The sequence below is a fragment of the Hyaena hyaena genome, unplaced genomic scaffold (assembly GCF_003009895.1).
Source record: "Hyaena hyaena isolate Hyena2069 unplaced genomic scaffold, ASM300989v1 scaffold_1630, whole genome shotgun sequence".
NCBI lineage: Eukaryota > Metazoa > Chordata > Mammalia > Carnivora > Hyaenidae > Hyaena > Hyaena hyaena.
Window position 1 is genome coordinate 111,038 of NW_024082280.1, and position 27,506 is coordinate 138,543.

Here is a 27,506-nt window from a genome sequence, read left to right on the forward strand (position 1 = left end):
CGAGCGCAGCCTGTGGACCAACCATATTGTGGTGCAGTTCTCTCCTCTCTGATCCCCGCCGGAAGTGGAGGTAAGAGACGACTCTCCTCTTTTCTCGTTGTGAGCGTTCTCCCAGGCAGTCGCGCGGTAAGGATCGTATATTTGAGGTGAAAACTAGAGGTTTCCTCCACCCTGGAATAGAGAGGTAGAGAACCAGCTCTCATCCAGGGTAGAAGGGCCCAGGTGAGGGATAGGGGTCGCTCTGCACATGAGCATGTGCCCAAATGCACTCTTGCTGGGTAGAGGGCCATGTCCCTACCCCATCTAGGCAGATATAGAGCCCTGTACGCACTATGTATAAAGTCACAGACCCCATTTGTGTGGACAAGCATCGAGGGCCCTCCTCTCTTCAGGATACCATTCTGCACCCCTCCAGTGTAGACAGGCGTCTCCGAGTGGCGACATCGATCCCACGGTTATAGAGACAAACCCCCCACCCCCCACGCAAAAGCTGAGTGACGCGGGCCTTTATCGGCACTAAGGCACACAGATCCGCCTGGATAACAACAGTTCCCTTTGGATAGAGGCTTTGGTATATTACTCCCTCCGTACGCGTTCACTCCCGCCTACCCTGGTGGGACCGCCAATACTGGGGAGCTCAGAAACGTTTAATATACCGAGGCAGAAGAGCTAGAGACTTCCCTGCATAGCCCTCATGTAACCAGTTGCAGAAACGCCGCCCCTACTACCGCAGAGATGTTAGACCTACTCAGAGTGGTTTGAGGAACACCCCTCAGCCCATAGAGAACGTGCAGATTTTCTTCTCCTTGGCTAGAGTGAGACCCCCATTGTGGAAGACTTGACTCCTCCCCCCCATCCCATAAGGGGGCACTGGTTTACCGAATTTGTAATCGTCCAGCACCCCCGAATGCCCTGCAGGAAAGAGAAACAGCTTAACCTGGGAATGCTGTCGGATCTGCCCCTGGTGCCCCCCGCCCCCAAGTAGAGGGGCTCAGATTTGAGAGATCATTCTTCCTGTACTCTTTCACTCTTTCCCCAAGGATTTAGAATCACCAATTGTAGCAAAGGAGAGATCCCCCAAGGGAACAGAGAGGTGCAGCTCCTCCTCCCTGCAGTGTTGCGAGGCAATGACATCACTGATCATCCTACATTTTATGCAAATATCCCCCCCCCCCCCCCCCCCCCCCCCCCCCCCCCCCCAGTTACCCAAGGTAGAGGGCTCGGATCTCTATCTCCATCCAGGATAAAAACACAGACATAGACACAGACACACACCCGCACCGGCTCAAAGTGTAAGGGCTGATTCACTGAATTTATAGCTGTGTCCCTACCCCCCGCGCAGAGAACTAGAGGTCCTATTCCCTTCAGTGTTAGCACACTGCTGACTTTAACCCATATAAAAGATAAACAGATTGTCCCCCATCCCACCTCTCATGAAGGATCCAGTATAGCCCACTACAGGCAAGGTGTGGACCCCATTCATGCAAAGCTGCATGATTCCCTCCCCCTTCATTAGTGTGGCAACTAATGTCACCTTGCAGTGGAGACAGGCATATCATTCTCCCCTCACCCCATCCCTCCCCAGGGTAAAGAGACCCAGGACTCCTCCCTGACAACTTAGAAATGTACAGACCTTCACTTCTCTCCCATGCAGTGGAGATGCACACAACCACTCTATTGGTTTTCCCAGTTCCTCTGCACCCTGTAGTAGAGCAACAGAAGGCCTCTCCTCACCCCCATTCACCAAGAACAGATCCTAACCACACATGTAGGTATAGATTACCAGCCACCAAGATTTTGCACTGACCTGGCTTCAGTATAACATAAACACAGATTAAAAGCATTGTTCTGAGGTCCCTTTTCCCTAGGGTAGACTCCTGGTATCTGTCTTTCCCCTCACTTCCAGGGTAGATCAGACATAGAACTCTCTACTTGGGAAAAGAGGTAGTATTAATATTCTATGTAGAAACAGGTCATCCTTGCATACCCCCTCCCCTCAGCATAGAGAGGTTTAGTGCTAGGGTATATAACACTACAGGATGGAAGATTGAGGACCAAAGTCCCCATCTGATACATTGAAGCAGTGACTCCACCCAGTAAGAGAGGTTTAGATCTGACCTCCTTTTGGGTAGTGTGATGTTGCCATCCCTGTGTAGACTCAGCTATACCAGGCCCCAACTCCATTATAGCTCCTCCTGGTTCCTCTAATTGTCAGGACTTATCATGTTCTTCAACATTTCATTTTGCCTTCAAGGGGCTCAGAAGGGAGCTCGTGGCGTTGTGGTTCCTCTCTCTGTCTTCACATTGGTTCTTCCATTCTGACAGGACGAAAGCCTGCAGATTTGAACCTACCTGCTTTCAAGTCACCCATCATGATGAAACATAGACACAGTGAGTTTCTTTTACCACCCCCTCCCAATACTAAGCTTTAATAAATATTTAAAGTATTTCATGGCAACTTTAAAAAAAATTATTTCCTTAAAAAAATTAATTCCAGTAGAGTTAACATAGAGGGTTGTATTAGTTTCAGGTGTACAATATAGTGATTCAACAATTCCATGTGTCACCCAGTGCTTATCAGGACAACTGTACTCCTTAATTCTCATCACCTATTTCACCCATCCCCCAACCCACCTCCTCTCTGGTAACCATCAGTTTATTCTCTTAGTTAGGAGTCTGTTTCTTTTTTTTAATGTTTATTTTTGAGAGGGAGAGCAGGGGAGGGGCAGAAAGAGAGGGAGACAGAGGATCCGAAGCAGGACCTGTGTTGTCAGTGCAAAGCCCAATGCGGGGCTCAAACTCATGAACTGTGAGATCATGACCTGAGCCAAAATTAGATGCTCAACGAACTGAGCCACTCAGGTGCCCCAAGAGTATATCTTGGTTTGTCTCTATTTTTTTTAATTCTGCTTATTTGTTTTGTTTCTGAAATTCCACGTAGGATTGAAATCATATGGTATTTGTCTCTCTCCGACTTATTTTGCTTAACATTATACTCTAGTTCCATCCATGTTTTTGCAAATGCAAAAACATTCTTTTTTTTTTTTTTTTTTGGCTGAGTAATATTCCATTGTATATATACACCACATCTTTACCCATTCATCAGTTGATGGACACTTGGGCTATTTCCACAATTTGGCTGTTGTAGATAATGCTGTTATAAACATTGGGGTGCAAGTATCCCTTCAAATTAGTGTTTTTGTAATTTTTGAGTAAATATCCTGTAATGTGATTATTGGATCATAGGGTAGTTCTGTTTTTAAAAATTGTTCCGTACGGCATGAGGAGATGAGCAAAATGTGTGAAGGAGAGTGAGAGATACAGGCTTTCAGTTATGGAATAAATAAGTCATGGGATTAAAAGGTACAGAGTAGAGAATATAGTCAGTGGTACTGTAGTACCATTGTATGGTGACAGATGGTGGCTACACTTGTGTTGAGCATAGCGTAATGCATAGACATAGACTTGTCTTGTGGAATCACTATGTTATACATTGAAACTAGTGTAACATTGTGTGTCAAATATACTAAAATAATAGAAAGCCTCAAAAATTGCTTATTATGTACCACATCATTTAGTCTGTCTTTTACATATGGTATCATTATTGTCTTCCCAACTTCCTTGGACGTGGTGTTCCCCTTACCCCCATTCCCATTTTACAGTTGAGGAAATAGGCTCAACAAGGTTAAGTGACTTGATCTGAGGTATATAGCAGTATATACCAGACAGTGGAGACAAATTGCCGTTCTTTCTGCCTTTGAGACTCTTTTCCTCCCTTTTCTCTCATTCTTCAACTGGATATCTCTTGCTTGTTTTTCAGATTTCAGCTTATACATTACTTCCTCTGGGAATCCCTCCCGTTAAGCTCCTCCCTTGGTTTCTACCTTCTGCACCCGCAGGAACTGGGTCTATTGACACTGTATGATCAAGTCTGTCTCCTCCATTATGCTGTTAACTTCTCACCCACATCTGGCTTATCTTTGTGTCCCAAGGGCCTGGCATGACCAGCAGAGCTGTTTGGTACTTACTGTGTGCCAGGCACTAGAATGTCTCAGTGTGCTAACTCAATCCTTCCCCCTACCACTATGCTTTTATAGCCTGGAGAGAGAAGACAAATGTGATACATGGACTCTCCCTTTTAAGAAGGAAGGCAAGAGCATGAGGGCAGGTTTGGTTCTGTGCTTCCTGCCTTTGTCTTGCTGTAGTCCACATTGAAAATGACAGTATAGAGTGGACAAGAATTGTGCAACCCAGTGACACCATATTCTGTGTGAATGGTGGTCCTGCCTATGTGGGCTTGGTGAAGAAAAATTCAGTACATTTGCTTTATATATCATAGAAAAATTTCAACAAGAATCAGACCGTGGTTATGTGAATACCAAAAGCAAATAATCATTTTTTTCAACGCAAGAAAAATGAACAAAATTAATTATACTTTTAAAAATACCAAATATCAGATGATAATAAAGTTATTGATAGTGATGAAAAAGACAATAATTAGCTGTTAAATGAAGTAGAGTGTATGCATATAAAAGAACCCTGGCAGTTTAAAAGAAATGAAGTATTATAATAAAAAAATAAATGAAGTATTATATGGAAAGATTATATATAGGGAGTATTATATGGAAAAAAATATTAGATGGAAAGATCTCCAATATTTGTTAAATGAAAAAAGCAAGTTGTTAACAGGAGGACATACTATGTTATCATCAGTGGGAGAAAATGGGGGGAAATAAGATTACATATATTTTCATTTTCACTAATAAAGTAGTTTCTTATTGCAGTGAGGAGAGTGCCATGGCTAGAGTTAAGTGTGGAAGACCTCTCAAAATACACCTTTATATTTTGGAAACATGCAACTTATTACCTGTTAAAGAATAATCATACACATCTACATGAGTGGGAAAAATGGTGAATATTAAACAAAAACTTTACATGTGCTCACAAAACACAGACTTTGGTAAATTGCAGCTAAAGTAGTGATCAGACTAACTGGAATGACTGCAGTGGAAGATGGGGGAGGTGCCTCATGGTGCAACGACCCTCGCTCTCAGTCATACCTTGGACCCAAATGGTAACAATAATGATTAAATCTGGGGAGGTTATTGAGGAGCCCTACAGGGAGTGTTCAAATACAATTTTAATTGTACATTTTTGAATGGTTATTAAAAAGGAGTATGTGTTTTGTCACTTAAAAGATTTATAGCTGCCTGTGGCTAATAATCCTTTGTGATGACAGACTGGAATGTGTGCTGCACAGAGAGGGAGGGTAGGGGGATGGCTGATGAATATGGAATAGAGTGGAGGCTTCACTTTGGAAGACTCTAGGGGATGAGCAAATGAGTTTGAAGATGGGTCAGAGGGATGTTTGAGACTGCTTTCTGAAGTCCAGGCAGTTACAGATGATGATCATAGGCATCACCACAGCAATGAGTAGGCAGGTAGTGGGGATGTTGAGGAGGTGTGAAACCCATGTTGGAAGGGGCCCTGGAGTCACCAAAGATACCCAGGTTGATGATGGCAGGAGTCAGGTCGAAAGTAAAGCTATGTGCCAGGTGTGTCAACAAATGAGGAAAAGTGACTCATAGGTGACAGGGATAGTAGCAGTCTCAAAAAGAGCAGGGTTTTCCTCCCTTTTTTTTTTCTTTTTCTTTTTCTTCTCTTCTCTTCTCTTCTCTTCTCTTCTCTTCTCTTCTCTTCTCTTCTCTTCTCTTTTCTTTTCTTTTCTTTTCTTTTCTTTTCTTTTCTTTTCTTTTCACAAGAAGTGGAAGTAGTTTTAGTTTGACAATGGTGAGCCCAGAGGACACCTCTTCCATCTGTTGGCCCACAAAGTATTCGTGTGCCTGAGGAAACAACAGCCACCTTTCCAGAGGTGGGAAGGTGAACCAGGAGAGCTGAGTCTCCATTGAGGCAGAAGGTTGGGGAATTGTTTCCAAGGAGAGATGGAAGAATTAGGGTGAGAGTATGGGAGATGATGGGTGAATGGGAGATCTGCCTTTGAGTAGTGATGTGAGAGTTGGTAGATGGAAACATTGAGGCTCACAGAGATTTAAAAAAAAATTCTTCAGGGTCATGTGCTAGGCAGTTATTGAGCCAGAATGGAAACCTAGGTCTGGTTCTGTCTGGCTACAAAATCATAGTTGTTTTCTCTCTGAAGCTATTACAAGGCTAACATTGGCTCCTTAGTGCTGCAGTGCTGTGAGTGATGACTGTGTCCTTACTCTCTTCCCCGCATTCCTTTCTCTCTTCCTGCGTTCCTCTTCCCCTCTGAAGCAGACGTTTTTCCCCTTTACCAAGTGATGTATTTTCTTTAATTGTGTGCCTGCATTCAGCACTGGCCCCCAGTTTCTAGGGAAGTTAGGCAGATGGAAATTGTTGAGTAAAATGGCCAGTCTGGTTCATTCCCAACCTCACATTCTTTTCATTGCAACATGAGTACTTTGGAAGAAAATGGAGACTTGAGATCTGTTGTTGTTGTTGTTGTTGTTGTTGTTGTTATTGTTACAGGGAAATTTGATCCATTCACACTCATCATGGTAACTAATATGTTTGGTCTAATTCCTGCCATCTTATTTTATATTTTTTGTTTGTTTCCTCTTAGTCTTTTATTTAGTTACTTTTCAAGTTAAAAAAAAATCCTCCACCAGTAATTAAGGTTATGGTAGTAATTACATTCATGTTTATATCAAACATAACTAAACTTGAATCTCTCTGTCACTTTACCAAAATTAAATAATAATTATTATTTTTATCCTGCCCTTCCAAAGTAAGACATTAAACATGCTTTCATGATTTTGCTTTTCCAACCCCTATTGCTTGATTCCAGGATTTTTTTTTTTTTTTGAAATAATTTGGTATTTTGATGCTGAGCAATTTACTTATGATATGCTTCCTGGATTTTAAAAATCTTTTCTAAATATTTGTTACAGTTCTTAGCTACATTAGTAGCATTTTCAAAGATTTAATGGTAAGTTTTTCTGTTTTTTAAATTTAAAGCTTTAATAGATTTCCTGCCCACTATTACTTGTTTCCTTTAGCTTGACATCCTTATTCTGAGTTAATTTTTATTTTTGTTGGTATACTTCCTCAAGTACAGTTTACTTGGGGGTTGGGGGCCTCAAGCCCCTGTGCAGTCAAAAATCCACACATAACTTTTGATTCCACAAAAACTTCACTACTAATAAATAGCCTACTGTTGACCAGAAGCCTTACCAGTAACATAACAGTCAATGAACACATATTTTGTTGAATGTGTTATATACTGCATTCTTCCAATAAAGGAAGCTAGAGGAAATAAAATGTTCAGAAAAATCATAAGGAAGAGAAAACACATTTACAGTACTGTACTGTATTTGTAAAAAAAAAAAAAAATCTGTATGAGTGTATCCATGGAGTTCAAACTTGTGTTGTTCAAGGGTCAACTATAGTTTTACCAGAATTCAGGTGCTAATCTTTGCACATCTGAAAGTGTCTTTTACCTTCATGTAAAAGAAGGTTAGGTATAGGAATTTAACTTGTCCCTTGTTTCAGAACTTTGTAATGGTTTTTCTGTCTTGAGTGTTAAAAGTTGTAGATTTGACAAGGCTATCTGCTTCTCTTGCCTTTGTTGGAAATTCCTGTTTGGAAATTCATAAGATTCTTCTCTTTATCCTTGGAGTTGAGAAATTTCATCAGGGTATGCCTATCGTATGTCTTTTTTTGTTAACCTTGGTGCTCTATGAGTCCTTCTAATCTGAGACCTCAAGCCTATTTATAATTTAAGGAATTTTTCATCTATCATTTTAAAAACTAATTGCTTCTCATTTATACCTTTTTCTCATTCTAGAACTCCTGTTATTTAGATATTAACTCTCCTGAGTCCATTCTCCATTTTCTATTTTTACTCATAATTTCCATTTCTTTAGAGTTTTGTTTTAAGCAAGCTCTTCCAGCTTATTAGTTTGGTTGTTAATGATGTCTATTCTGTTTTTCACTATAACTATTGAACTTTTATTTAATATCAAGTTCTCGGAATTTTTTTCCTCACAGTTCCTTTGAAGTATCTTCTTGAATCTCCTTAAGAATTTACAATAGTATTTAAATTCTCTGTTTCCTATGTTAACTTTGCTTTGGTGTGAACCACCTAATGTGATTGGGGAGCCTCTGTCTGGTAATCCCAAACTGCCCCTTTATTTGTTTGTATATATCCTGACCTTCCAGAGCTTCCCCCCTAGGAATTCCTTTAGCCCCCCTTGCAGTTGGTAATAATCAAAGAAGACATTATTTCCCAAGAGGCCAGCTGTGAAGGGGGTGACAGATGGGACTTCTCATGAAGAGGGTGAGGTCTCTTAAGTTCCTAAGCTTTGTTTAGATGTGATTGAAGAAGGTGAGCTCTCTCTTCCTTGTATCCAAGGGAGGCCTCAGTTTGGCTAAATAGAGCACATCCTTTTGGAGGTGATGGCCAGAGCAAGGTCAGCAGGAATGAGCAGTTCTCTCCCCGTGTGCTGAGGGTATTTGTCCTGATTTAGCCACCTGGGACTCCTCAGATCACCTTCCCATGCTGTCAGCCCGCAACTTCAGCTTGGCGTGGCAATTGGTGAGTTGCCCCCAGCCAGAACTTAGGAGAGAGAGAGAGAGAGAGAGGAGTCACAAGCATGCACTCAAGTCATTCTTTACAGAATTCCCATAAGCATTGTTTCAGTTTACATTAAAATAATGCCTCAAATATTTTATCCAGTACTTCCTCTGACCCTGTTGCTGCCATCTTCATGTCTTTCTTGTTCTGAGTCTGGACAGACATGGTATCTGAGTCCTCCTTAGGTTCCCAGTGTGACTTGCCTTTGATTAAGGTATAAACAGATGTTGGGTAGGTGGATAATGGCTTTTTTTTTTTCTTTTGTAGAAAATAAAAAACCAGGTAAAGGTCCCAAAGGTTGCAAAAAGGTAAGTTGGCTGCACCCTCAAGTATGGTATACCCATTATTGGGGGTAGTTCAGGGCTGCCTGCCCTGGAAGAGGACTACAAATCCCAGTAGATGTTGTGTCATTCCGGATAGAGCACCACATTGGAATTAGAGGATCTGCCTTTTTCTCCCTCTTTAGTTGGCTGAAGTAGAGTCAGCGTTTATTAAGTTACCACCACAAGCCATGTACTACTTTGTGCTTGAGTTACCTTGTAGGGACTGCCATAGTCCCATTTTTAAGATGAGGAAACAGCCTTAGTGAGAAAGTTCCTTGGTTCAAGGTAGCACAGGTGGAACTTGAGTCTGTCTGATTCCCAAGTCCTAATTGCTCTTGTTGAAAAGGGAGACCAAAATATAATCTTTGGTTCCAGCTTCTGGTCCTGTTAGGAAAGGTGTAGACAGGTAAGACACACCAGAGCAGTGGTTCTCAAATTTTAGTCTGTTAAAGTTCTCAAACTTTAACCAGCCTTCCAGGTAGTTTTGGGTAATTACCTGAAGGACTGGTTAAAACACAGATTGCTGGCCCCTAGCCTTGAGTTTCTGATTTAGTAGGTCTGTCATGGCCTCCCATAATTTATATTTCTAACAAGTTCCCAGTTGATGTTGCTGCTGTGGTCCAAGCACCACACTTTGAGAGCTACTTAGCATTTCCCTTGGCCTTTAACTGGGAAATTTTTCCATTTGTCCCCACCTTTCCTGGGGTTCTTCAGTCAGCCCTTGTCTAGGAGAAGGAGGGTCTCTTTCTAGCCAGATGGGCAGACCTGTGGGGACGGAGCCCTTCTTTTTGCTTACTTTTGAGCAGCTTTAACCCTCCAGGATGAGTGATTTCCATGGATTCATTAGCTCTGTTTGATTGTTTCCTCTTGTGTGGTGACCAGACCATAAAGCAGAATGGAAAGAAAGCAGCTTCCAAAGTGACCTCTGCTCCCCAGTTTGTTCACTTCAATGATCATGCCAGTCGGGAAGCTGAATTAAAGAAGAAGAGGGTAAGCCCTGGACCTTGGGGGAGAGAGAGGGAGGGCCTGGCCTGAGTGCCAGGTCCACAGAAGTGGTGAATGGGAGGGCAAAGATCAGAATTGTTGGGGTTGTTGAGGCTGTTTGCAGAAGAGGGAAGAGAAGGTGGTCACTTTGATAGTTGATTTAGTGTCTCCATTTGCTCACTTCCCAGTCCATTGCTGTCCTACTGGGTTCCCACTGTTCCACTCAAACAACTCCTGTCAGCCTCACTGTCCGTTCATCCTCTGACTCATGGATAGTTTCCTTCCGTCATCTCATCCAAATTCTTAGGATTTGAGACCATGCTTTCTTTGGAACACCCTCACTTTGACTTTCTTGTCATCTCACTCTCCTGGATGTCTTCCTTCCTCTTTTCCAGTCTCCCTGGCTGCTGTTTTATTTTCCTGCTCTTTAAATGATGGAGCGTCCCAGGACCTTGTTCTCTTTCTCCCTCTGGTCTTAATTGGTTCCCTTTTAAGAACACATTCTGTCTCAGCTTCACATGTCCTCTTTCTTTTGTTCTCTGTCACACTTTCTCTTCCTTCATCTCTTGTTTCCTTTCTCTCAAGCCCCTTATCCTCTTGTCATATTTGTTCTCTCCCTGTATCCCTGTTCCTCCTACCTCTGCCATATCAACACTGTTTCTCCCCTCTGTCACCTGTTCCCTGTTACTTGAAGTCTGCCATCCCTCCCTTAGGCTACACATGTAGTCAGCTGTAGCTCTGGTGTGTGTTCACTTTTTAGGTTGAGGAGATGAGGGAGAAGCAGCAGGCTGCGCGGGAGCAAGAGAGACACAGACGTAGGACCATCGAGAGCTACTGTCAGGATGCCCTGCAACGCCAGGAGGAGTTTGAGCACAAGGTAAGAGAGCAGCCTTTGCTTCGGGTCAGACCGGTATGGGTTTGCTCAGAAGCATCTATTGCCATTGCTCTGTGAAAGGGAAAGAGGGAGAATGTAAGATTGTTGGAAGGAAAGTCGGGAATTCGTGTAGAGAAGATGGGAAAGCGTGGGAAGGGAAGAAGGGAGGGATGAGAAGGAGGCAGGAGGCCATTTTGAGCTTTGTCTGTGACTGGAAAACCCCTAAGATGGAACCCAAAGACAGGGTTGGGAGTAGGGGAAGGGAGACCTAAGACCAGGGGACAGCGGGGGAGAGAAGGTGTAAGTGTGAGGGAAAGGTTGACAGGAGTGTGTGTGAGGGGGATCTTTCTTCTTCAACTTCTTACTGCCCTCTGGCATGTATTCTCATCTCACAGAATATGCGCTTTCCAATTCAAAGTTCCTTTTCTAACATAAAGTGCATATTTTGCTCTTCCATCCCATGTTCTCCTCATGGGTTGTTTTTCTCACTTATACCTCCCTCTCACATTCTTTTCTTACATACACAGATGCATATTCCAGTCTCTAGCTAGTACTTGAGCACATACTTACACACAGGCACATACATGTACCATATAGGTCTATCCATTCTTCCAGTTCCCAGCTTTATTGGCTGGTCAAAGTTACTCTTTGGTGGGCTGGGATTCCTATAGCTCCCCCAGTCTGTCATGGTTTCCAAAGCCCTGACTTTCACTCTGTCTTTCCTCCCTGTACCATTCTTTCTCTGTTTTTTTTTTTTCCTTTAGGAGGAAGTTTTGCAGGAATTAAATATGTTTCCTCAGTTGGATGATGAGGCTACAAGGAAGGCTTATTACAAGGAGTTCCATAAGGTATTGGGACCCATTTCTTAAGGCTTTTTAGGGAGGGCACCAATACTATCCCATCTCCTCTGCATTTCTGTTTTTCCTGACTGAGATGGAGGCCTTTCCTTTGTTATTGATCCCCAATCCTTTCCTTGCCTTCATCCTCTGTCCTCTGCCCTATAGGTGGTGGAATACTCTGATGTGATTCTGGAAGTCCTGGATGCCAGGGACCCATTGGGCTGTCGTTGCTTCCAAATGGAGGAGGCTGTCCTGCAGGCAGAAGGCAACAAGAAGCTGGTCCTGGTGTTGAACAAGATTGGTGGGTTTTGGGCAGCATTGGGTAAGGCAGGGCAAGGACCAAACCTTCTTGAAAGACTAGCTCTGACCAGACCCTGAGACTCAGCAACTCAAGGGTAGTTATAACAGTTTTGCAAAGTAGGAATTCTTACCCAGTTTTAAAGCCAGGAATCTGAGAGATGAAGTCACCTGTTGAAAGATACACATACACACACACACACACACACACACACACACACACACACTATAACAGAGGTTGGGGGAGTTGCTGTCTACTCTAAGCTGGAACCCAAAGACTAGGGCACAATCACATGGGCTCAAGAGTCACTGAGATCTGGGTCTTATCCCAGTTGTACTGTCAATTTTCTCTAGGATCTTGGACAAGTCATGTCACATGAGAGCTTCCATTTCTTTAGCTGTATTGGGCTGTGATTGTTTCAGCCTCATAGGATGCTGTGAGATAATGATAAAGTGCTTGGTACATACATGGTTAGTACTCCACAAGTGGTAGCCATCTTCTTGTCAGAGTTATTCTTGACATTTGACCCAACCTAGAATGATCCACAGAGAGGATGGGAAACACAGTCTTCAGGAAGTCTGGCTTGGAAGGAAGGCATCTGGGACCAAACAGTTAATTTGCCCATTTTCCCTGAGGGACTGATGTCCCCTCAGGGAGGGCCAACTTGTCCCCTAGAGTAAATTTTCTTTTCTAATTCTAACCTGGGAACTGGACAGGTATGGTAGGGCGAGGGAGATATCTGTTGGCAGGAGGTGGGCCTAGCCTTGGTGTGGATGGATGTATATTTGGAGTGAGCCATCAAAGTGATGTTTTCCTTACTAAGTCCTACCTGTTTCTATTTTCCCCAGACCTGGTCCCCAAAGACGTTGTGGAGAAGTGGCTTGATTACCTTCGGAATGAGCTGCCAACGGTGGCTTTCAAGGCCAGCACACAGCATCAGGTCAAAAACCTGGTAAGCTGGAGCCAGGGGGCATTTAGCCTCTTTCAGGGTAACCTGGGGCCAGGATTGGAGGATCATGACTTGGACTATGGCCTCCAGCCCTTTGGTAATTGAACTGGGCCTTCAACTTTGAGCTTTTTGCTTTACTAGATGACTTTTTAATATTTGTTTCACTTTACTCCTTCCTATATTTTAGGTTTTTGGGAAGTTTTTTCCCCAGATATAAGGGTAATACATACTGTCCAAAGAAAACTTGGTAAATATAGTTAACTATTTGTTCACTTTTAAAAACCTGTCTCCGTTTTTCTGTTTAACACAAATCACATTACTTTCTAATTATATCATTAACACAGAAACACATTTTTGCTGTAAAATGTTAAAGTATTACGGAAAGTTTGGTTGCTTCTGAGGAGAAAAAACTGAGTGCTGCGTGATGTGTTTTCAATTTTGCACCAGGTATAGAACTTCCTATTTATGAAAAAAATAAAGTAGAAAAAATAAAAGCAATTACAGACAGCTTAAGTAGCTTTTCACCAGTACCCTAAATTCCAATCTCCTTTATCCACACCCAGAGGTAACCACCATTGTTAGCTTGGTATCTATTTTTTCAGATGTTTTTCTTTGCTCTATATATATGTAGATGTATATATAGAGACAAATAGAGAAGGAAATGTTTGAAAGTGTCATTCATATGTGTCATCCTGGGGCTTGCTTTTTTGTGTCGTAATTTTTTTTGTAGAGGTGTACTTTTCTTATACTAAATAAAATTAGTTTCTAATTTTTAATCATTATAAGTAGTACTTTAACACACACCCTTGCACATGTTGGCTGGTGGGTGAGTGTTTGTATAGGTTGGGTACTGAGTGGTGGAGTGGCTAGGTCATATATTTTATGTATTTTACGTTTTCCCAGACACTGACAAATTGCCTCCCTTCTAGTGGCTGTACTAATTTATCTACCTACCACTGGGGTAGATGAATGTTTGAGAGGGCTTATTTCCCTACATCCTTTCCAACATTTGATATCATTTTTTTTTTTTTTTTTTTTACAAATAGTTTATTGTCAAATTAGTTTCCACATAACACTCAGTGCTCATCCCCAAAGTGCCCTCCTCAACATTTGATATCATTAATAATCTTTACTAATTTGGGAGAAACCTGATATCTCATTTATAATTTTTGGCCTTCTTGATGGCAAAAAATATGGTGAGCATCCTTTTCTGACATCTCTTTCATTTGTATTCTACTTTAAGGATATATTTCTTTAACCTATTTCTTACTGATGGATATTTAGCTTAATTACTATTTTGCACTGCTACACTGGGTAAGTAAGGAAAGAGGAAGAGATGGAAGGGCACCAGAAGTAAGGAGTTGGAGGCTTGAATGGCCTTGTCCTATGTGAGGGATCAAGGGAAGGTAGGCTATAGGCCAGGCACTATATTGCCAGCACAGACAGGGAGGGTGGTGTACCTGTTTTGTGAATGAGGGCACTGAGGCCCAGAGAAGGGGAAAAGGATTTGATGCACACACACCTGTGAGAGGCAGAGCATGAACTCAAACCTGGCTTGACTAGAGGCCAGGATCCCATCCTTCCCCTGCTGAAGGAGGCAAGAGATCTGTGTGTCTAGAGAGAGGGAGGGGCAGAGAAGACTGAAGATGCAGTGACAATGGAAAAACAGGCCTTGTGCAAGCAGGGAAATGGCAGGTATTCAGGACCTGTGTGAGAAGCCCTCAGTTTCAGCCTTGGGGATCTTGATGATCACAGGGAGGTGGCCCTGAAAGTTTCACTGAAAGTTGGAAACCTGGACTCAGACCACATTTCCCACTTGATGCCTCTTCTTTAATAACCCTTCATTTTCTAGAATCGTTGCACTGTGCCAGTGGATCAGGCCTCTGAGTCACTACTAAAAAGCAAAGCCTGCTTTGGAGCTGAAAACCTCATGAGGGTTTTGGGGAATTATTGCCGCCTTGGTGAAGTGCGCACCCATATTCGTGTGGGTGTTGTGGGTAAGGCCTGGAGGGAGGTCATGGGGCCCAGGCTCCTTCCTTGGGCAGGGGTTTTGCTGGGTGAAGCATTCTGGGAGCTTTGTGTTACCCTTCTGGGGAAAGAGAGGAGCAGTTCAGGAAGGGTTTTGTTTTTTGTGATATGTATTGGTGAATGTAGGAAAGCATACTCAGAATCACCACCGTGCACTGAGTATTAGAGCCATGGACCAAATATACAGGGCTATGCTTGGTGTTGGTGCCATCTCATTTTACCAGAACTGTGAGAGAGGTGAGGGGGGAACATATTTCTTTTACAGATAAGAACACTGAGGCCCAGAGAAGGGAAGGGGACTTGAGGGGATCAGCCCTACATGAGACAAGGTAGAGCTAATGCTCAAACCTGGGCCTGTATGGAAACCAGGGCACTGAAGCAAGGATGATGGGAAGAGAGTAGGGAAATTGAGAGAAGAGATAAACTGTCAGGGAGAGGAAGTAAAGCCAAGAGAGAAAAACATTGGAGAGAGTGGGGCGCCTGGGTGGCTTAGTCGGTTAAGCGTCCGACTTTCGCTTGGGTCATGATCTCACGGTTCGTGGGTTCGAGCCCCGTGTCGGGCTCTGTGCTGACTGCCAGCTCAGAGCCTGGAACCTATTTCAGAGTCTGTGTCTCCCTCTCTCTCTGACCCTCCCCTGCTCACGCTGTCTCTCTCTCCTAGAAATAAATAAAAATATTAAAAAAAAATTGGAGAGAGCTGGACACTGAGAAAAAGGTATAGATACACAGACCTGAATAGACCTAGAAAAAGAACTGGGAAATGGTGGGATCGGTGGGGAGTAGAAAGGAAAGATTGATTTAAATGACAGAGGCATGTAGAGAGAGGGAGATAATGAAAACAAAAAGAAACCAAAAGAAACATAGAGACAGACATGGTCACAGAGACCTGCAGAGAGAGACATAAGAGGGCCAGACACTCCATGCATTTAGAGACAGACCTGCATACCAAAAAAAGAACGAGAAAGAGCAGACACAGGGATAGAGAGACAGATTGAGAGGGAAGTATACACGGAAAGAGCCAGGAACAAAGTGGTAGACATGGAGGAACACACACACGCGCGCACACACACACACACACACACACACCCCTGTGAACACATGCAGATCCACAAATACATGTATAGATCTATACTTGTGCAAACATGTCTAGACCCAGAGGCAACATATGCAAATCAAGTCCTTCCTACACACTCACCCCAACTTTGCTCCCTGCAAACACATAGAGGCACAGAGAGACACGTACCCAGATACGCTTTACCCTCAGACATAGTCACATACTCAGAGTCATAGGAGACAAATACACAAACATGTCTATGATGAGATAGATGTATATTCATAGAGAAACAGAGATAGAGAGGTTAGGGATGTAGATGGGGAGATAGAAGAAGACATAGTGAAACATGTGCAGAGGCATACAAACAGAGACAACCACAGGGAGAGAAGGAACACTGAAAGAGACTGAGAGAAGTTGGTATAGAGGGAATTAAAAAGGCAGAATTGGTGGGGCAAGGACAATCAGAAAGGACAATGGCTAGAATGATAGACAAGGAGACAAATCAGCAGAGGAAGAGGTGCTTAGACATACACAAAGGAAGAAATATATGATAGCGAAAAAGACTGAGTGGGAGAAAGTAAAAATGGGAAAAAATCAGTAACATTTAGAATGCGGACACCCAAGAGATACGCATGTGCGTGCATGCACACACACACACACATACACAGACATAGATGTACAGAGACTTCTGCACATAAGGAGTACACACACATAGGCATGTCCATGAGATAGTGGTCTGTGTATAAATTCTAGTGCACAGAGAAAGACAATGGTGAGAATGAGAGACCTGGTGAGGGAGTAGCACACAAAGACATCCATAGGCCTAAAAGTGCTCACAGATGCTTGAAGAGAAGAACATGCACCACAGGCAGACAGTTGCTCTGAAAGACTGACATCTGGAGAAAGCTTTCCCATTCCCTGCCAGCTGAATTTTACACCGGGACAGATGATTCTCTGTTTCACGGACATGTCCTGATATCTACCCTCTCTTGGATCATGTTATGGAGGCCAAGCATTGAGCACTTTCCCCAGGCTGGTTGTAGGTGGGAGGTGAGTGTCACTTCTAGAGAGAGTGACATGTCTACCCAGTATGCTCACAATTGGAGGAAAGGGTTAGGAAGGCCATGTTGGGGCTTGGCCAGGGCCTGGGATGAGAAGGCAGGAGGCCAGACTCTGTTTTTGGCTTCCGCACAGTTTGGTCATTGTCCTTGCCTGGGTTGCCCACATACAGTCTGGCCCAAGTGTTCCTGAGAGCCCTTCCTGCCCTGAGCCATCTGTTCTTCCTTTATAGGCCTTCCCAATGTTGGGAAGAGCAGCCTGATCAATAGCCTGAAGCGCAGCCGTGCATGCAGTGTGGGAGCCGTTCCTGGGGTCACCAAGTAAGCACCTCCCTGCTCACAGATCCTTGACCCTACCATTCCCCCATCTCCCACGACTGTAGCTCTTGCTCCTTCCTTATCTTGGCTCCTTACCTGATTCTTCCTCTGGGCATGGGAGTCTCACTAACAGTCCTTGATGTGGGTCAGGCACTGAGCTGGGTGCTTTCCCCCTTAGCTCCTTGAAGTCTCTTAGTAGCCATGTAAGATTGGGCTAAGATAAGCAACTCTACTTCTTTGATGAAGCAACCGAGGCTCAGAGAGTTGGAAGCTTGTCCATGGTCCTACAGCTTAGTCCTCAGTGCAAGAGACTAGACTAGAATTAGTCCCAGGTTTGTAGGCCCCAGAGCCCCCAGCCCCACATCTCTCCATTTTCATCTGTATACTATCTGCCCCTCACCCCTCTCCTAGCTGTGTGCCTGGGGCTTAGAGGGTACCAGAAAGACACATCCTTGCTCATCAGTGTCCTGTGTTCTCTCTTATCTCCTCTTTTCTGTCCTAGGTTCATGCAGGAGGTCTATCTGGACAAGTTCATCAGGCTGCTGGACGCCCCAGGCATTGTCCCAGGACCAAAGTCAGAGGTGGGCACCATCCTGCGCAACTGCATCCATGTGCAGAAATTGGCAGACCCTGTGACCCCAGTAGAGACCATCCTGCAGCGCTGTAACCTGGAGGAGGTACAGAAGGCTCTAGTTCATGCCCTCCCACACTCCAAGGGCCCGTCAGTTTACTTCATTGTTTCTCTTCTTTCTTCACCAGATTTCCAACTATTATGGCATCTCTGGGTTCCAGACCACTGAGCACTTCCTGACTGCGGTGGCTCACCGCCTGGGGAAGAAGAAGAAGGGAGGCATATACAGTCAGGAGCAGGCAGCCAAAGCTGTTTTGGCTGACTGGGTGAGGTGAGGAGGGGGCTAGGAGTAAGGGTGAGACCTGCTGAGAATCAGCATCTGTGATGCTGAGCATCTGTGCATAAAGGGGTGCATCTGTGTTTAGTGGTAGGGCAGTCTGACATCCTGGGTCCTAGGGCAGGGAAAGGCCAAGGCACCAGGTCATGTCCTGATCAGGAATTTATGGCTAGTGGTTATCCAGCAACTCAACTTCTTGTTGTTCTGAAGCCACTGTGAGTTTTCTTGTTGTTCCTCATTGTTTCTGACTTGGCAACTCATCCTCTCTTTGGTCATTTGTTCTCTTAATGACATCACCAATTTCCTTACCTCCTAATACAGCGGGAAGATTAGCTTCTATACACTCCCACCTGCCACGCACACTTTGCCTGCTCATCTTAGTGCTGAGATCATTAAGGAGATGACTGAAGTCTTTGACATTGAGGATACAGAGCAGGCCAATGAAGATACCATGGAATGTAAGTGGGGGCAAGTGGAATGGCCTGCCTGGCACTTTGTCTTCCCCTGGGTGGGAACCATACAGAACCAACAAAAAATCCCATGTTTGATCTCCCCACCTCCCCGCCCGGGCCCTACTCTGGCTTTGGGAAACTTGTTTAACACAATGGGGAGAGTTCTAATCTGGGCCATGGGGGTGGTTGTGGTCTCCTGGTAGATAGAAAAAAAGTCAGCAAAGTACTGTGTACACAATGGGGTACTCAGGAAGGAGGAGGGTCCTTTCCCCATCTCTTGGGACCTGGAATGGACTAAGACACTCCTATGCAAAACCCCTTCTTGTTGCCCTAGACTTTGCCTCAGCCATTGCATGTCTATTCCTAGATTTTCATTCTTACCCCCATTGGCGGGGAAGCATCTGGGTCACAGAAAGGTGATACTTGCTGAATGGTGCCTAGTTAGTGGCAGGCAGAGGTGGCATTTAGAGTAGCTCTTCTGTCCTGTTGTCTAAGACTGTCCTAGCCCAGAGTAGCTAAGTGGTTAAAAGAATGGACTGCCTGGATTCAAATCCAAGTTTTGTTTCTTACTAACTGTGATGCTGCGTAGGTTACTTAATTTTTCCATTTCTCAATGACGTCATCTGTAAAATGGGGACAGTAGCACTCACTCAATAAGATAAGATGGTCATAAGGACTTATTATTATGGAAAAACACTTAGAGCAGTGCCTGGATTATAGTACATGCTTGGCGAATATTAGGTATTATTAAGATGATCATTTGCTGGGGTACATACGTGTGGCTTTCAGAAATTCCTGTACGAAGTTTGTTCTCTTCAGATACTACCATTTGCAAACTTAACTTAGAGCTCCTCTCTCCATCTCTATCCCACCTAGGAAAGGTGACCAGTGTTCTCTGGGCCTGTGAACACTGGGGTAGTGGAAAGAGCTCTAGCTGGCCTGGCTTCTGGTTTCTCTGTTTCTCTTGAGGGCCACTAGCTTTCCTTCTCTGGGTCGTTTAGTGTCCTTGGAGTTTAGATCTAGAGGACAAGGGGACTTGTTTTCTTCAGAATTTATTCTCCATGTGGTTTTAGGCATGTCCATTCCCTTTCTGAACTTTACTTCCCTCTTCTACCAAGTGGGCAGTTGGGAGGAATTAGAACTCAACATTCTTTTTTTTTTCATTTTTAATATTTTTATTTATTTCTAGGAGAGAGAGAGACAGCGTGAGCAGGGGAGGGTCAGAGAGAGAGGGAGACACAGACTCCGAAACAGGCTCCAGGCTCTGCTGGCAGTCAGCACAGAGCCCGACATGGGGCTCGAACCCACGAACCGCGAGATCATGACCTAAGCGAAAGTCGGACGCTCAACCGACTAAGCCACCCAGGCCCCCTAGAACTCACATTCTTATGATGATGCTTGACCCTGGCTGCATGTGAGGGCAAAGGGGCTCCATTAATGAGAATGTGCTTTGGCAAAAGATTGAGCTCTGGGAAATTGAGGAGAGGAAGTTAATGGTGAGAGTTTCCCAGAAGAGTTGGTCCTAATGTTGTATCTTGAAGAGTGAGTAGGGATTAGAGGAAGGGGATGGGGGCCAAGTTTAGAAGTAGGTGGGGGGATAATGTGGGCCCAGGGCAATGGGTACATTAATGGTTTGCAGTGGAGGCCAACTCCAGGCAAGGGGCCAGAGGGAGGGGGAGAGAGGACTGGTCCTAGGGAGGGAAACCCAATGGCTGCCATTTACTGAGCAGTGTCTCAGACCAGTGCATTTCAGGCATCGTCTTCTGTGACAGCAGCCCAATGTCATTGATTTGTGTTATTCTTATTTTCCAGATGAGGAAGGTAAGGCTCTAAGAACAGCTCCCAGTAGGCAAATGCCCACATGCCTTTAATCCTTTGATATGTGTACTCCCAGCAGGAATGAAAGAGTTTTCCTTTCCAACTCCTTATGTCCACATATCCTTTCCACTGAGGCCTGATCAGTGGGGATCAGGAGGCTGGCCGCAGGGAGGAGCTAGGGCCCTTACAGTGGTTTTGTTTGTGTTAAAGGCTTGGCCACTGGAGAATCAGATGAACTCTTGGGTGACATGGACCCGCTTGAAATGGAGATCAAGTGGCTCCATTCTCCGATGATGAAAATAGCAGACGCCATGGAAAATAAAACCACCGTGTATAAGGTACCTGTCCTCTTTATTCATGGCAACTCTCTCCTCTACCCAGGGCTCTGGAAAGTAGTTGGTCCCTTCTGCCTGGCTCCCACAAGGTCTGCATACAATGCTGGGGAGATGTAGGTCATTCATTTCACTCCCTGTGGGCTCCCTGGGCATCAAGTGATGGTGTGCATCCTTTGCCAGGCAATGGCAGGTCCAAGGAAGAGGCATACTCTCTCAAGGAGCTTTGCCTGACTGGCTCCAGCCTAGAGAACAGGTATCTCCATTTAGCCCCCCAGTTGTTCAAGTTGCAAACCTGGGTATCCATGACTCTTCTCTCTAACTAGCATCCGATGTCCCATACAGTCAGTCAGTAAATCCTATGGCTTCTCTCTCCTAAGTCTCTTGAGAAGCTGTCAGCTTCTTTTGATCCCTACCCTTTCTGTAACCCTAGTCTAAGCTTCTAACCCTTTCTCACTTGGACATTTGTCCCATGGTTTCTAATGGTCCAGTCTGACCATGTCCCCTCCCCTGTCATGGCTCCCCAGCACCTACATGATTAAGTCAGTATGCCATGCTATGACTCCTGAGGCTCTCAGCTTTTTCTTCTGCCAGTCCCCCATTTCTGCCCTTTGAGAGGTTGCAGTTTAGTGAGTTTCAGACACAGACATCTGTAGTGTTATGGGAGACACACAGACTAGGGGTGGGAGAAGAGGCTGGGAAAGGCATGATCTGAGGGCCCTAAGCTATACTACTTGTGAGTCAAGGAAGTCTTCCTGGAGGCCTTGATGCTTGTGCTACCTCTTGGAGATTGAGGAATTCTCTGGGCAATTTGGAGGGGAGTAGGGGGCAGCTGATGCTAGGAGCTCAGCCAGTGCTATGCCAAGGCCCAAAAAGGAGAGTGTGGTGTTTTAGGGAAATCATTAGTGGTGTGGGGTAGTTGGAATGAGAGTGGAGGCAAGGAAAGATGAATCTGGAATCAGATCACAGCAGTCCTGTGTTTGACTTTAAGCTATGAATATTAGGAAAACATTGAAAGTTGGTTATTGTTTTTGTCAAAGCATTTTCTTTTTTTTCTGATTTTATTTAAAAAAAATTTTCCCCTTATATTTTGACTAGGTAATACATGTACATGGCATAAAATTTAAGAAGTGCTAAAGGGTATATACAGTGATAAGTTTCTCTCCTGCATCTGTCTCCCAGCCACTTTGCCTTCTCCTTGGTTGACAGACTTGAATGTCCTTTCATAGCTATTCCATCTTTATGCACACACATATATATGTTTAAGGAGATACAGAGATCTATTTTAGTTCAAATAATAGCATGCTATTTATATTATTCTGTATTTTGCTTATTTCACTTACAAAATCATCTTGTAGATTGTTTCACATGATTACTTAAAGAGCTGTCCTTTCTTTTTGATGGCTACGAAATATCTGGAAGGGTTTCATAAGCAAGGAAATGATGTGGCTAGGTTTGTGTACTACAACTATCACTCTGGCAGCCAGAGCAAAAATCAGGTTAGAACGAAAGGGAGCAGGGTTGGAAGCAGGGGGTCGAGAAAGGAAATGGTCATCTCTATTTTATAAGCGATGATGAGGCCTGCATTGAGGTAGTGGTAGGAATCATGCCATTCTCATCACACAGTTTTAAAAGATTTCCCCAGTGCTTTCTGGAAAACCAGTGTAAAGTTGAATGTTTAAGGCCATCCTCCGGTAATACTTCTTAATGAGCCCATAAGCTCTAGAACATACCATTTTTCCTCAGGGACCTATAGCAGTTCCTACTCTGTGCTACAAGTTTCAGACTCAGGTTCAGGGAACCTTGCCTTTTCTCCACTATAGTGTGGTGGGTAATCATACATACATATAAGCCTGACTGCTAGGGTTCTTTTTTTTTTTTTAATGTTTAATTTATTTTTGAGATAGAGATAGAGACAGCGTGAGCAGGGGAGGGTCAGAGAGAGAGGGAGACACAGAATCTGAAACAGGCTCCAGGCTCTGAGCTATTCCTCAGCATAGAGCCCGATGTGGGGCTTGAACCCACGAACCATGAGATCATGACCTGAGCCGAAGTCGGATGCTTAACCGACTGAGCCACCCAGGTGCCCCAGGGTTCTTATTTATTCCATTGTTTACTAGCTGTGTGACCTTAGGTGCTTTGTTTGTTATAGCATTGTTGCAAGGATTAAATGATTAATACATGTAAATGAGTTAATACATATATACACACACACACACACAAGAATATGTATTGAATATATATATACACACATATGTACATATATATATACACACACACACGAAAAGATGTTCAACATCACTCATCATAAGGAAATACAAATAAAAACCATAATGAGATACCACCTCACATCTGTCAAAATGGCTAAAATTTTTTTTCTTTACAAATAGTTTTTTTTTTTTTAATGTTTTTTATTTATTTCTAGGAGAGAGAGAGAGAGAGACAGCGTGAACAGGGGAGGGTCAGAGAGAGAGGGAGACACAGACCCTGAAACAGGCTCCAGGCTCTGAGCTGGCAGTCAGCACAGAGCCCGACGCGGAGCTCGAACCCACGAACCGCGAGATCATGACCTAAGCGAAAATCGGACGCTTAACCGACTAAGCCACCCAGGCGCCCCTCTTTACAAATAGTTTATTGTCAAATTGGTTTCCATATAACATCCAGTGCTCATCCCCACAAGTGCCCTCCTCCATGCCCATCTCCCCCCTCCCCCCCACATCCATCAGTCCTCAGTTTGTCTCTCAGCATTCAAGAGTCTCTCATGGTTTGCCTCTCTCCCTTTCCCCCACCATTTCCCCCCTTCTTCTCCCCCATGGTCCTCAGTTAGTTCCTCCTAATCCTCCTATACGTGCTGCAAACATATGATATTTGTCCTTCTCTGCCTGACTTATTTCGCTGAGCATAATACCCTCAAGGTCCATCCATGTTGCTACACATGGCCAGATTTCATTGTTTCTCATTGCCATGTAGTATTCCATCGTATAGATAGACCACATCTTCTTGATCTATTCGTCCGTTGATGGACTCAAAGTGGCTAAAATTAACAGCTCAGGAAACAACAGATGTTGGCAAGGATGTGGAAAAATGAGGAACACTTTTGCACCACTGGTGCAAATGCAAACTGGTGCCGCCACTCTGGAAAACAATATGGAGGTTCCTCAAAAAATTAAAAATAGAACTATCCTATGACCCAGCAATTGCACTACTAGGTATTTATCCAAAGGATACAAAAATGCTGATGTGAAGGGGCACATGCACCCTAATGTGCAGCACTATTGATAATAGCCAAAGTATGGAAAGAACCCAAACTTTCATCAACTTATGAATAGATAAAGATAATACAATGGAGTACTACTTGGCAACAAAAAAGAATGAAATCTTGCCATTTGCAACAACATGGATAGAACTAGAGGGTATTATGTTAAGTGAAATAAGTCAATCAGAGAAGTACAAATATATGATTTCACTCATGTGGAATTTAAGAAACACTGCAGATGAACATAGGTGAAGGGAAAGAAAAATAAGATTAAAAACAGAGAGGGAGGCAAACCATAAGAGACTCAAATACAGAGAACAGACTGAGGATTGCTGGATGGGAGGTGGGTGAGGGGATGGGTTAAATAGGTGATAGGGGTTAAGGAGGGCACTTGTTCAGGTAAGCACTGGGTGTCATATGCTGGATTCTACTCCTGAAACCATGACTATACTGTTTGTTAATTAACTTGAATTAAAAAAAAGAATCATAATATCACTTATCATTAATCAAGTAACTCTGCTTTTATATTTTATTCTTGTAGAAGCCATGCAAGCTAACCATTGTCTACCCCATTTGACAGATAAGCAAACTGCAGCTGAGAGATTAACAGAGCACCTTCTAGTTTGTGATGGTGCCAGCTTGGAGCTTAGTTCTACCTGTTCTTTTTTTTTTTTTTTTTTTTTTAAGTTTATTTATTTTGAGAGAGAGAGAGAACACAAGCAGGGGAGAAACAGAGAGAGGGGGAGAAAGAGAATCCTAAGCAGGCTTTGCACTCCAGTACAGTACCCAGTGTAGGGCTCAAACTCCCAAACCGTAAGATCATAACCTGAGCCGAAATCAAGAGCGGGATGCTTAACCCACTGAACCGCCCAGGCGCCCCAGGCTTCCTATTCTTAAGCAGACCTGTCCCTGCCTCCTCTGCAGAAGTCTTTGGAGGACCCAGACCTCACTGTTGTCCCTCTCTCTCTCCAGATTGGAAATCTTACTGGGTATTGTACCAATCCAAACCGTCATCAGATGGGGTGGGCTAAACGCAACGTGGACCACTGCCCCAGGAATAGTAGCACTGTGGACATCTGCCCTGTGGACCGCCGTCCAATGCTGCAGAGGATCATGGAGACAGACCCTCTGCAGCAGGGCCAGGCTCTGGCATCTGCTCTGAAGAATAAGAAGAAGATGCAGAAGCGTACCGGTGGGGGCACCTGACCATACCCCTCTAACCCATGCTCCAAAATTGCCCACTTATGCCTTCATTGGGGGCTCTTGAATGAACATTTCCATGTATTCATGGAAAGGCTAACCCTGATTAGGGGGCAGGGATTGGTTAGGAGGCTCACCTATTAGCACAGTAGTTCTCAAATTTTATAGCTTATTATTAGAATCACTTGGAAGACTTGTTAAAACACAGATTACTGGAACCCACTCCCAGAGTTTCTGATTGAGTATGTTGGCCATAGCGCTCGAGAATTGTGTTGCTTACTGGTTCCTGGCCGATGCTGATGTTGCCCCTCTGGGAACCACACTTGGAGAACCTAGTCTGTTTATCAAATAGCCACCATTTATTATTAGCTATTTTCTAGGAAGCGTACAGGTTATATATAATGTTTACTTTATCAATAGGCAATGTACTCAAAATCAAAGGTACAAAAGGATATACAGTGAAATGTTTCTCTCCTTCCAATCTCCTAGTCATCTAGGGCCCCTTGCAGAGGTGACCAGTTAATTTCTTATGTTTCATTCCTCAGATAGGTACACAGGCAAATAGCTATATATTTTTTATTCTCTTTTCCTATCCAGATGGTAGTCAACGGAGCATACAGTTTTGCCATAAAATGTTTCCATTTAATATGTAATGTCAATTCACAAAAGAACTTCCTCCTTCATTTTAATGGTGGTCTGTTGTGTGGTTGGCCAGTTTAGGTCTTCATGCTACACTAATCTTCACTCACTCACTGCAAGCCTTATCCCCATTTGGTAAGTGAGGCAACTGAGGCCTAGAGACATTAAATGATATATTCAGGGTAAAACAACTAGTATTTGATGGAGCAAAGATGTAAACCTAGGATTGATTGACTCCATAAGCCCAATTCTTTGCTCTTGGTCTGGTTTCACACTGAGTCCTGGGAATCCAGAGATGAAATACTCTTGAACTCCTGGTCTTATTATAAGGGAATGAGGAGGAGGTAAGAAAACAGACATTGGTAGCAGAATAATCACAGACAGAGAAAGAAGAGTGAGGAAACCGAACCCAGCCTAGTGAACCTAACCCAGGTGGTGGTGGGGTAGGGATGATCCGAGAATGCTTCCTGGAGGAGATGTTATCTGAGGGGAATCCTGAAGAACAGGCTGGAGGATGGAGGATGGGAGGTGAACATTCAGGCTCAAAGCCCCTACTTCCTGCTGCCCCTTTGCTGTGAGAACTTTGATGGTAGTGGCAGAGTGCTAAGCTCAACACAGTAAAAGAAAATAGCTGTTTTGGTACTGGAAAGAAGAAAAATACCTGGAGCCTAGTGAGTCTGACAGTCTGAGATAGACACTATGTTGGGGTGATCATTTCACGGGTAGACAACTGAGTCTACCTGTGAGCTTGTGCATTGGCTGCCAATCCTCCCGCCCAATTGTTTTGTGTAGTGGTCGGGGTGAGTGAGCCAGTTTGGGAGTTTGATGTAGATCAAGATAGATACAAGCCAGCTCCTGCAGGCCCTCCTGCTGGCAAGCCACCCATTAAGTGACTGCCTGTATTTCTCCCATTTGCAGATAAACTCGCCAGCAAGTTGTCTGATTCCATGATGTCTGTCCTCGACCTCTCTGGCAACGCTGATGACAGTGCTGGTGACTGATCGACTAATCTCACCCCCCTTTCCCCTCGAACCACAGTTCCAGTGGGCTGATGGAATACAGATGAAATGGTGTGCTTCTTCCTGAAGTACCTGCATATTTAAAGAACTCCTCCCTCACCACTCCCCCTTCTCACTATTCCCTCCATTCTTTAAGGAAAAAGAGTCACAGGTTGCTAGAGCTGGCAAACCTAATATCCTTTATTTAACCCCTACTCTGTTTTTCTTTTTTTTTTTTTAATTTTTTTAATGTTTTATTTATTTCTGAGAGAGAGACAGACAGACAGAGTGAGCAGGGGAAGGTCAGCGAGAGAGACACACACAGAATCTGAAGCAGGCTCCAGGCTCTGAGCTGTCAGCACAGAGCCCAACGCGGGGCTCGAACCCACGAACCATGAGATCATGACCTGAGCCAAAGTCAGACGCTTAACCGACTGAGCCACCCAGGCGCCCCCCACCCCCCACTCTGTTTTTCAAGGGAAATAAAATTATCACCAGATCCCTGATGCTAACAATTTATCCCTGTAGGTTGGGATGGTTAGAAGACTGACCCTCACTAAAACC

The 27,506-nt window shown here is 44.1% G+C and overlaps 1 protein-coding gene across 3 annotated transcripts; it reads left to right on the forward strand.

Moving 5' to 3' along the window:
- GNL3L (G protein nucleolar 3 like) lies at positions 1–27,157 on the forward strand. Of its 3 annotated transcripts, none has more exons than XM_039224466.1 (16): positions 1–70; positions 2,255–2,391; positions 8,882–8,922; positions 9,820–9,927; positions 10,682–10,798; positions 11,560–11,643; positions 11,800–11,935; positions 12,781–12,884; positions 14,734–14,878; positions 17,255–17,342; positions 17,842–18,016; positions 18,099–18,241; positions 18,569–18,705; positions 20,728–20,855; positions 25,078–25,297; positions 26,863–27,157. In XM_039224466.1, exons 2-16 carry the CDS (start codon positions 2,373–2,375, stop codon positions 26,943–26,945), a joined length of 1,728 nt encoding a protein of 575 aa, XP_039080397.1. In that variant the 5' UTR covers positions 1–70; positions 2,255–2,372; the 3' UTR covers positions 26,946–27,157. The 3 variants fall into 3 exon arrangements, with proteins under 3 accessions (XP_039080397.1, XP_039080399.1, XP_039080398.1); XM_039224468.1 differs by having other exon boundaries at positions 17,842–17,920; XM_039224467.1 differs by having other exon boundaries at positions 2,326–2,391.
- The last annotated feature ends 349 nt before the right edge of the window (positions 27,158–27,506 follow it).